This window comes from Poecile atricapillus, chromosome 4 (assembly GCF_030490865.1).
Source record: "Poecile atricapillus isolate bPoeAtr1 chromosome 4, bPoeAtr1.hap1, whole genome shotgun sequence".
NCBI classification, from domain to species: domain Eukaryota; kingdom Metazoa; phylum Chordata; class Aves; order Passeriformes; family Paridae; genus Poecile; species Poecile atricapillus.
In genome coordinates, this window is record NC_081252.1 from 66,203,318 (window position 1) to 66,214,200 (window position 10,883).

Here is a 10,883-nt window from a genome sequence, read left to right on the forward strand (position 1 = left end):
AAAGATATTTAGAGGTCTTCTAAATACCTCCAGGGATGATGTGTCAACCCTTCCCCTGGGCAGCCCATTTCAATGCTTGACAACCTTTTTGGTGAAGAAATTATTCCTATTGTTCAATCTAAACCTCACCTGGTACAACTTGAGGCCATTTCCTCTCCTTCTGTCACTTGTTACCTGGGAGAAGTGATTGACCCCCATCTGTCTACAACTTCTTTTCAGGCAGTTGTAGAGAGTGAAAAGTTTCTCCATGTGTCTCATTTTCCCAGGCTGAATAAGCCCAGATCCTTCAGCCACTCATAAGATTTCAGACCCTTTACCAGCTATGTTGCTCTCCATCTATCAAAATAAAGTAATGTCTTCTGGAATAATTTTGAGATATATTTTTGCAGAGTATAAGAATATATCTAGTTTGCATAAACAGAAAATATGACTCAAAAGATTTTTTTAAAGTGTAGACTTTTGATACATCTGCAAGATTATCTGTTGAACTTTGAGATTCATCATTATAGTTCTTAGGCAATTTTGAAGAAATTTCAGTTTGCAGAACTGTGGCATGGTTGAATTTCATATTTCTGCTCCAAATTTTTCCCCTGGAAAGTAGAGGCCTAATGAAGGAATGTGTGGGCTTTACACATGTGGAGTTTTTTTTTTTGTTGTTCCATTTTAGGAAGATCTTTAGGACAAAGTTATTCCACAGGTGGTAAATGTGCCTACTGGAATTCTGCCACAGGAACAGTCTTTCAGAATTGTATTAGACTGATGAGTCAGGCTTCACATCTTTTCTTTAGAAACTAACAGGATGTCACTTGTCACAATAGTACTATCTGCTCCTTTATTTGTCTTATTGTTCCAGAAAGAATAAAAGCTATATTTGTGTAGTAGCCCTGCTTGCTCAAAGACTCTATAGTTCAAATCCTAATAAAATAGGCCTCTCAAAAGAAAGAGGGGAAAAAAAAAAAAAAGAACAAAAGAATAATAAGAGATTTGAAGGACTCTGACTTCACTAAAGCTTCATTAGCTAAATGAAACGTGAAAACAAAAACACACCTGCAGTCACTGTGGAAGTAAAATGATATTTCTCTGTGCTTGTCAGGATCTATCAGTACCAGACCTATTTACAGGACACATTGAAAATTCTCATGGGTATTAACCAGTCTTACTCACTTTTGAAATGGGTCACATTTTAGCAAGTGCCCTAGAAGTGAAAAGCTTTTGTGTAACATCAGTTCCATGAGTCATTTCCCCCCATATTGGTTAATATAATTTAATTTCCCTCTCTTCACCTGTCATAAGAGAATCAGGGGAAAAGGGCTGCTTTTCTCTGTACTTGCGAATTAATTGATATAATTTGTTTGAGGTTTCCTTCTTTCACGGTGCTTTCTTAAAATTAGAACCAAAATAAATGTGTTCCTAGCCATTGCAGAATAAATTGATTAGAGCTGATTATGTGCAGTTGTGATGTACACTGAAATTTGCATGACGCATCTCTCCTGGAGTGAAACTAAAAAAGGAATTTGAATATTACCCAATTATTTTCCAAAAAATACAGTCCATTCACCATTAAATCAAATAAGTTGTGGTCAATGTTTAGAACAGATGACTGTGTAGATTTAATGAATGATGCAGCTGTTAAAGTCTCAAGCACTTACCTAATCTGTGTTAACTAAGTAGTCTATGTTTATTAAGGGATAATTATTGGCAAGAACATCTCTATTTTTCCTCTTCTTAATTGTATTACAGCAGTCTCCACAGTCCCCAGTTTCCACCAAGACAGTAGCCTTGATAAATACTGTAAGATCTTGATTGGGAAAATGTATGTGTTTAGTATCACTGCTGTGAGCATTTGAAATTACATAATGTCATACGTATGTCTGCTTATATGTGAAAAGGTAGCAGGAGTAAATGTATTTCCAGGGGCTAAGGAGGCACTGCCCACATTTGCAAGCCCAGCACAGCAAGTCTGAGCATTCTGGCTGTTTCCAGCCTCATAAGCTGCAGGTGAGAATGGAAGGTGTCTGGTATGAAGTGTTAGGGGTTGCTGCCTGAAAATGGGAAAGGGTCAGCAGAGGACTCACATCCCACAGGAAGCTATGTGCATGTTTAACTCATCACATTAACAAAGTTCCACTGAAAGCAAAAGGAGAAATCCAACAAAGTCATCTCTACAGGGTTCTTTGATCCCAAATATAGTTGCAGGGTACTATAGAACTCACATGTACATGTGAAAAAAATCAGAATAACTTTTCTCCCACCTTTTTTGCCACTTTTTTATTTTCTTGTCTTATATCAATGTGTTCTTTCTGCATCAGTTTTGAGAAAAAAATCATTCTTCATTTGAAAAGGCCATATGAGAGAAATTATGTATGTATATATGTATGTGTAGAAGACAGAGAGAAAGAAAGAGACAGAAGTTGTCCTCTGTCTGGATCCAAGAGGAAACAGCTTTTCAGGTAGCTATCCCAATAAGGGAACAGCACATCTAGGTTGTCTCTATGATGATATAAAATAGCATCTACCCCACCTGACACCACTACTCAGCCCCTATTCCCATCTGGCTAACATAAAGGCTCCATAACCTTGTGATGCTGTTAAATGAAAGGTAGGTCATGTATGGCTCCTGACCACTAGGAACTGTAAGAATTGCTGCTGTGAGAGAGGGAGTAATTGCAGAACCTTTGTTCTGTAAGGATACAGCCAGGTTCCCCATGATGGTCCATTTCTTCCCAACCCTTCCCAAACAGTGTTGGCTCTTTGATGATAGAAGTGCAACAATTGAACTCTGAGAAAACTGGTATTGTCATGCTTTCATAGATTTCTTTTCCCTCAAATGCTTACACAGATACAGGATTTTTGTTCGTCAAGCATAAGCCCTGTAAAATGTATCTGCACTTTTTTAACTTTGGAAATGACAGCTTTCTGATCAAAGAAAACATTCATTTTCTTTCCATTCTGAGGAATAATACTGTACTGGTTTGCTTCAAAATAACACATCTCATGTCTTGTTGCTTTGCTCTTTCCTTAAGACATGTAATTTACCATAGCAAGCTTTTCAATTAGGGACTGATCCAAAACTTTAACTACTCTTGTGGGAAAAAAGCCCAACAAAACCTACATTGCTTTCAGGCTCTTTCAAGCAGTTTTATGTACAGTTATTCACACAGTGGTCACACTTGCGTGACAAGGTTACACTGTAGGCACAATATATACAATACAGCATTTCCTTAGGATATTAATAGTAATTTTGGATGGTAGGAAAGCCACCTTTTCTTCTCCTTTTTCTTCGTGTCAGTTCTGCCGATCAACTGTAAAATGTGACAGTGATTAGACATGGCAGCTTTTTTCTGTACCAGTATTTTGATGCACCAAAACTTACTCTCTTTTTTCCCTCTCTGTTTTTTTTTTTTTTTTTTTTTGGTTGTGTTGGTCTTTTATTTTTATTTTTTTTTTTTGAAATCTAAGACAAAGATTCACCTCTTTGGGAATTAGCCACTTGATCCACATTTCTGACAGCTGCAGGGGGGGAATTTCTGTTGTCTTTCTTGTCTGTCTTTTCAGCTTTTGCCAGAATGTGATAACAGAGAAAACCTTTCTGACCACCACACTGTCATGTTATTGGTGTGACTGGAAAATGGTAAAAAGAGAGACTACAGATTACCACAGAGTGTGCCAGCATCACCCTAATGTGTGTACTTGTTCAACCAGCTGCTGAGTCCAAGCATTCAAAGTGGAGCCTCTACCCAAGAACCATCCCTCACTGCTGGCCAGCAGGTGCGGGTGTGAGTGCCCAGAGGGCAATCATAGCAAGCGTTGAAGGGGGAAAAGGGCAAGCAATCCCTCAGATGTAAGGGGGGCAAGACTGCCAAAGGACACAGACACCAGGTTTTGAACAGGTTTCAGGAGTGCCAGATACAGCTGGTGCGCTCAGTGTGTCCCTGAGCACAGCGCAGGGATCAAAGCACCAGTAACTCATCTCCAGGTCTGTTCCTTCCTGAGCTGCACACTAGGGGAAACTTTGGCTTCCTGCTGCTCTCGCCTGCGATCCCGGAGCGGATCAGCGCGTCGCCGCGATCCCTGGCTGAGCCTGTGCCTCGCAGCCGCTCGTCTGCGCATGAGTCGCTGCGGGAGGCTCGGCGGCTGGAGTATTTGAGGGGCTGGGCAGCGGGGGAAGATGCTCAGAGCCTGCGGAGGCCGTGCGCCCGGCGGAGCGGAGCGGCGGCGGGGCATGGAGGGGGCGCGGGCTCTGGGGGGGCCGCGCCCCGCGGCTTGAAGGCAGAGCGGGGCGGCCGTCGGGGCAGCGCCGCTTCAGCACCGCGGACAGCGCACGGCGAGCACCGCGCCTCCTCCGGCCCCTCTGCCCCGTCCGCTCTGCCCCGTCCCCTCTGCTCCGGGCCCTCTGCTCCGGCCCCTCTGCCCCGTCCCCTCTGCTCCTGCCCTGCTACCCCGTCCCCTCTCCCCCGGCCCCTCTGCCCCGGCCCTGCTACCCCGGCCCCTCTGCCCCGGCCCCTCTGCCCCGTCCCCTCTGCCCCGGCCCCTCTCCTCCGGCCCCTCTGCCCCGTCCCCTCTCCCCCGGCCCCGCTGCCCCGTCCCCTCTCCCCCGGCCCCGCTGCCCCGTCCCCTCTCCCCCGGCCCCGCTGCCCCGTCCCCTCTCCCCCGGCCCCGTTGCCCCGGCCCCTCTGCCCCGTCCCCTCTCCCCCGGCCCCTCTCCCCCGGCCTCTCTGCCCCGGCCCCTCTGCCCCGGCCCCGCTGCCTCGGCTCCGTTCCCCCGGCTCCCCCCGGCTCCGGGTTCTGAGCGCCTCGGGCCCCCTATCTCCAGCTCCTGTTCTCGGGTACCCCCCTCTCCCCCTATCTCCCGATCCTGTCGCTGTGTGCCCCGAACCCCCTACCCTCGGCTCCGGCCGCTCTCCTCCCGGGTCCCGCTGCCCCGCTGCCTGATTCTGCTGCCAGAGAGCCCGGGCCCCGCTGTCCCTGTCCTCCCCATCTGCCCCGTCCAGGCTTCCAGTCCCGGTCCCCTCGCCCCTCTCTCCGCACCTTCTCTGTCTCCGCTGGCCCCTGCCCCTGTCGCTGTCCCCGCTGCCCCGGCGCTGCCCCGCCGCCGGCACCATGCGCGGGCGGCCGCGTTGGGCGGCAGGCGAGGCTGCGGTGCCCCCTTCCTCCTGCCCTCGCCCGCTCCAGGCGACCCGCTGAGAGATGGACTTGGCAGGCGTGCTGCTGGCGCTGCTCCTCGTGCTGGTGCTGGTTGTCTCTCTGCTCTCCAACCTCCTGGTGCTGCTATGCTTCGTCTACAGTACGGAGATCCGCAAGCAGGTCGCCGGGGTTTTCCTGGTGAACTTATCCTTCTGCAACCTGCTTCTCACCGTTCTGAACATGCCTTTTACCCTGCTGGGCATCCTGAGGAACCAGCAACCCCTCGGGGGCTGCGTCTGCAAGGCGGTGGGTTTCCTGGAAACTTTCCTGACTTCCAACACGATGCTGAGCATGGCAGCGCTCAGCATCGACAAATGGATTGCCGTGGTGTTCCCCCTAAGCTACACCAGCAAGATGCGGTATAAGGACGCTGTGATACTGATGGGCTACTCGTGGCTCCACTCCCTCACGTTCCCCTTGGTATCCTTGTTTTACTCATGGGTAGATTACAACAACGTTTACGCCTCTTGCACCTTACACCTGAAGGAGGAGACGGAGCGGAGAAGGTTTACAGTGTTCACCATTGTCTTTCACTCCACCAGTTTCATGCTGTCTCTGGTGATCTTGTGTTTCACCTATTTAAAGGTGTTGAAAGTTGCCCGGTTCCACTGCAAGCGGATAGACATTATTACCATGCAGACTCTGGTTTTGCTGGTGGATATCCACCCCAGGTAAAGCGTGCGCGTTGGGATTCACCGCCCCGGTCACTCGCGGTAGTTATCCCGCCACATCCCGCCTCTCCAGCACCCTTTCCTGCCTGCCCCGGCCGCATGGCTCTAGCTTCAGACACTGCTTGCAGTGCCAGGAACGGTGCCTTGAGCATTTGTAACCTGTTTAAACGCTAATCAGGCTCTCCGGGTTATCTCACTTGCTTGAGCTCCCTTCAAGCGGGAGTCACTGTTTTGTTGAGTGCGATGGTCCCGGGGCTCGGCGGGGCTGGGGCTATCCTCCTTGCCCTCCTCTCCCCGGGGGAATTGCCTTCCTCTCCCCCGGGAGGCTGCCCTCCTTCCTCGGGGCTGCCCTTCCCCCGACAGGGCTGCCCTCCTCTCCCCGGACCGGGCTGCCTCCCTCTCCCCGGACCGGGCTGCCTCCCTCTCCCCGGACCGGGCTGCCTCCCTCTCCCCGGACCGGGCTGCCTCCCTCTCCCCGGACCGGGCTGCCTCCCTCTCCCCTTCCCTTCCCGGGCTCGGAGGCTTCGGGTGTGGAGAGGGCTCTTCCCTCTCCTTGGGCTCACGCCTCACCTCCTCCCTTCTTGCCTTAACACCCTCGCTGCTCTTTTCCCTCTGTAGTGTGAAGCAGCGCTGTCTGAACGAGCAGAAAAGGAGGAGGCAGCGGGCTACCAAGAAAATCAGTATTTTTATAGGGTCATTCGTGATCTGTTTTGGTCCTTACATTATCACCAGGTCAGTATCCTCTGTGGGGGTGGGAGACTTTGCGGGATCGAGATGTCCTGTGATGTGCCCAGGGGTCCTACAGCTAATTCTGGGGGACCAGAGCCAAACGGACCCCCGGGACCAGTCTTGAGGGGCAGAGCACACAAACACACACCAACACACCCTGACACGCTGCTCCTGTCCACACACCCAGTCCTAGGGGCAGCCCCGGCAGGACCTGGCTCTCCTTCCCTCATCGCAGCCAGGTCTGGGCACCTCTGCCAAAAGCAAGTGGCTTTTAGGACAAGTACTGGGAATTAATTACATGCCAGTGAGAGATAAAAGCAGTTTAAAAGAATTGCCACCCTTCCTTATTAGCACAAACGTAGCAACAGACAGAACAGACTTTTCTGATTAGCTTAGGTTTTTTAGGGTTTTTTTTTGTTTATTTTGTTTTAGGCATAAGGCCAAGCTTGCTGCTACGGAAGCTGAGTTGATATAATTTAAATTTGTGCAGGCTGATAATTTGTCAGATAAGATTTCAGTCTAGAAACATTAATGCCTGTAAATATATTGCTAGTGGTGCAGCACAGATTTGTGATGAGGTGTAAAAGTTATCTCTCAGGAAAAGCAATAATTAAACTTCTTAAATATATAGGAAATGCCATGTTCCTCAACTGGGCAGAATTATAGGCATCCATCCTGGTGTTTACACCTTTTGAAGTGTCCATGCTTCACTGTTGTTATCCACTTGTGTAGTCTCCACAGAACAGATGACTATTATTTTTTTTTTAATCCTGTATAAACCAGTGAGTTTTAAGTCTGTGTAACTGAATTGCAGCATCCCAGCAATTAACCTTTCTTCTCTGAACTGAAATGGGCTACATCTTTCACAAGTGATTTTTAAAAATATTTCCCACTTTCACAGCGTGTTCAAGACAGCCTTGAAGAGTGCTGACTTGTGTTGAGGTGCACTAGTGTGCAAAACCTCCTGGTGAGAGCTTCTTCAAGGTTGTTACCAAGCTGCCAGTGTCTGCAGCCGCAGCAGCTCACAGAAACTGGCCAGCTTTAGTGCTCTGATCTCACACAGGCACACACATACAGGCCATTTATGGTCAGTGCCACTGCCCTTTTCTGACAGGAGTAGGAGACAGGTTAAGGCCAGTGCACTAAACTGACAATATTTTTTAAATTTTTTAAGTGACATTTATTTCAGTTCCCATTTACGTGTTGAAAGGGATTCCTTCCTGATTGCCTGGATAACTACATCTTTTTTTCTGCAGTTGAAAGAATTATTACAAATATTAACATTACATCACATAGTTAAAAGGTTAATTTATCATTGTTCAGTACATTTTGAGTCATGTTCTATTCACTTTTGCCATAATCAGGATGTAATTATATTGAGCAAAGTGGATTTTACCATCTTCTTTCCATCTGAACATTACCAAGCTCAGCAAATTCCAAACGTGGAGGAATTTTTTAGGGTGGAGGTATTTCTCATAAACTTCTGAAATGAAAGTTACTTCCTTCTTCAGACCTTGCATCTGGTAAATGTGAGATGGTGCATTTTCTATGTGTGACAAAGTGGTACCCACTGAATCACTACAGAGGAGGCTGAGGGCTGGTTTGTGGAAATGTGTGTCATGGTATTTGGGGAGGACATCCTAAAAGGCTCCTTGTCTCAAAGACAAGGCAGTGCCAAGGAGAGCACTCCATGAAAGGTGGTGATGGAGGTGAGATTGGAGGACTTGCTGCCATACCTGTTTCTCTGTTCTTCCCTTATTCTGGCTTTTAGTGGGGGTGGCACTGAAGCAGTCTCTGGGGAGGCAATGTAAAAGCCATCCTCCCTGTTGTCTTGCTTGGCCTGGTGACTCAGGTTGCATTGTGAGCTCAGTATTTGCTCCTCACTTCAGAAATTTGAATGAGATTAGTCTCATTAGCAATATATTCGTCTGTTCAGTAAGAGACGACAGATGAATTTAATCTCTTTTGTAACAGCACTGAAAACAAGAAAATCTTACTAAGATGCATTCAGATGGGTATTTCTAAGTCTGACTTGTTTTGGCCAGACCCTTTATCTTATTAAAATCTGTGTAATTTTTCTTCTGTTGGCTTCAGCGCAGTTAAGTTTGGATCCATAATGCATTAATGGGAACATAGCAATACATCTATTTTCAAGACTGAAAGATATCTTTCTCTTCTTATTTAGTGCCTTTATAAAAACATCAATTATATTTTTCTTGTATTAGGATGATATGCAGGATGGGATAAACCTAAGCAATCACAGAGCAAGTGTCATTTATTGTAGATTTATTTCTCAAATTTTACATCTTCCTATTCTGTCTATTTTGAATTCACTGGAACTTTTTCTGAGCAGCTTCAAACAGAAGACATCTGTTCTTTTAAATGCACTTGCCATAGGAATGATTTAACTTTTAGCCATACAAATAAGAAATTTTCCTGCAGCAATGTTCAGTCCAAATGATGGTAAGTCAGCTTTTCTATGAGGAGGGACTGGAACAGCTTCAAAAGTCAACACCCTGCAAGTCAGGAGCTCTGCAATTTGAAAAGAGGACAGAAGGTTCTTCAAACCTCAAGAAAACTTCTGATCTTACATCTTCAAACAGTGATGTCTTAGAGTACAGAAAAGGGCTATTTTATCTCCCAGAACATTTTCTTTACTTCTGAGATGAATAGAGCAAAGTAGCATACTCTTACTCCTGCAAAAGGTTTTACAAAAGATATATACAAAATAAAAATTCCTCACCCTATTCTTTGCACCTTCCTGGAGGATTTGCCCACGGCAGATGAGCTGGATGAGACATTTGCTGGAATAGTCTGGAGGATTGCCCTCCCTTCTGTGGAAAAATTGTTTAACTTAGTTGTGGTTTCTGCCCCCATGATTAATACATCCCTCTCAGCTGAGGTGCTGAGGCCACTAATCATCCGTGGAGCACAGAGCAGGAGACACAGGTCTGGATGTAGCTGACTGGTCATATAATGATGATAAAAGTGTTGTCTCCTTGTTTTCTTTGGCCAGTCTAGAAGTCAGCTAAATGCACACAAAAACTTCCAAGGCTAAGTAGTTGTAGGTGTGCTGCTAATCATCCCGTGGGGCTGCAGGTGCCAGTCAGACCTCCCTGGGATACTGCCAGGCTGTTCCTCATACTGCAATGGTCTGACATGAATCTGCTCTGTGTCCGTGTTAATTCACCACAGTGCTGTAATGAAGGTTTGTTGATCTGTGTCTGAGGAGATGGATTCAGTGACCTAGACCACATTTCTGGTGTCATTTGAGATGCTGCATGGTATCTGAGTCCTTTACCTAGGCTGGCAGATATGCCACAGGACCTAAAGCAGACCTTCCAGGAGCAGCAGCCTGATGCCAATGGGGTTATGTCCAAATGTCTCAAGTGTCACCTGACAGCTCTACTCGGGAAACCGAGCTCAGTGAGTCTGGGTGCCCCAAGTCACATGTGTCTATCTCAAGCTTGCAATAGGAGAGAGGTAGTAATTTCTGTCACCACAATTTTGACCACTTACCAGCACAGCTCAGTAAATTCAGAAAGTGAGCAGTAAACTGCAGCACTCTCTTATCAACTCTGCACAGAAGCATTACCACTGAAAACAGTTTTTCCCTCTTTCCACAGTAGGAATTGATTTTGTCTCCCAGTGGCCTTGATAGGAAAGTTCTCTTTGCCATTATTGAATGTGAGGAGTAAGTACATGGCCCTTCTCCTGCAGGGACTGTGTACTGTAAGAAAATAAATGTTGCTTGAATGTTTCATGAAGCATGAGTTGAGCACTGGGCTCAGTGTGAGTATAACGCTCAAGTGTTTCCATTTCTCTTTAATGTTTAACAGGTTGATAGAGCTCATTCCTTTTGTTACCATAAATTACTACTGGGGAATTATAAGCAAGTGCCTCACCTACAGTAAGGCTGCATCAGATCCGTTTGTTTACTCGCTTTTACGTCAACAGTACAAAAAAGTTCTGATCAACATCGTCAACAGGATACTTAAGAGGGACCTGTATCCTTCATCGGGGTACAACAGTTCTCTCGACACTGAAAACGATTACTGCTTGCACAGAACAAACTGACAACATGAAAGCATTCCCCTTCCAGGGAGACAGGTGTTTGCTGCTGCTGGAAAACTGCCTTTCTCCTCTCATGCTGACAGTGGTGACAGTGTCTCCAGGGTGTGAAGGCTGCATTAATGCGACACATTTCATCGTGGACTTTCATCAAAAGGCTCTTCCCTGGTCTGCAGCCAAGCACAATCCATGGCAAAGCCTTGTCCCCAGTGAACAGAATTGGCTTGA

At 46.8% G+C, this 10,883-nt stretch overlaps 1 protein-coding gene across 1 annotated transcript; it reads left to right on the forward strand.

The window, feature by feature from the left end:
- The first annotated feature begins 5,187 nt into the window (after positions 1 to 5,187).
- On the forward strand, positions 5,188 to 10,661 carry GPR78 (G protein-coupled receptor 78). The gene is made up of 3 exons (XM_058839006.1): positions 5,188 to 5,855; positions 6,474 to 6,587; positions 10,424 to 10,661. Exons 1-3 carry the CDS (start codon positions 5,188 to 5,190, stop codon positions 10,659 to 10,661), a joined length of 1,020 nt encoding a protein of 339 aa, XP_058694989.1.
- Positions 10,662 to 10,883: the final 222 nt, after the last annotated feature.

What these genes read in the sequence shown, in the direction of transcription:
- GPR78 (XM_058839006.1), top strand. Translation starts at nt 5,188, where the DNA reads ATGGACTTGGCAGGCGTGCTGCTGGCGCTGCTCCTCGTGCTGGTGCTG. An exon ending in CTGGTGGATATCCACCCCAG is followed by an intron (nt 5,856 to 6,473) that starts GTAAAGCGTGCG and finishes TTCCCTCTGTAG; the next exon opens with TGTGAAGCAGCGCTGTCTGA. An exon ending in GGTCCTTACATTATCACCAG is followed by an intron (nt 6,588 to 10,423) that starts GTCAGTATCCTC and finishes AATGTTTAACAG; the next exon opens with GTTGATAGAGCTCATTCCTT.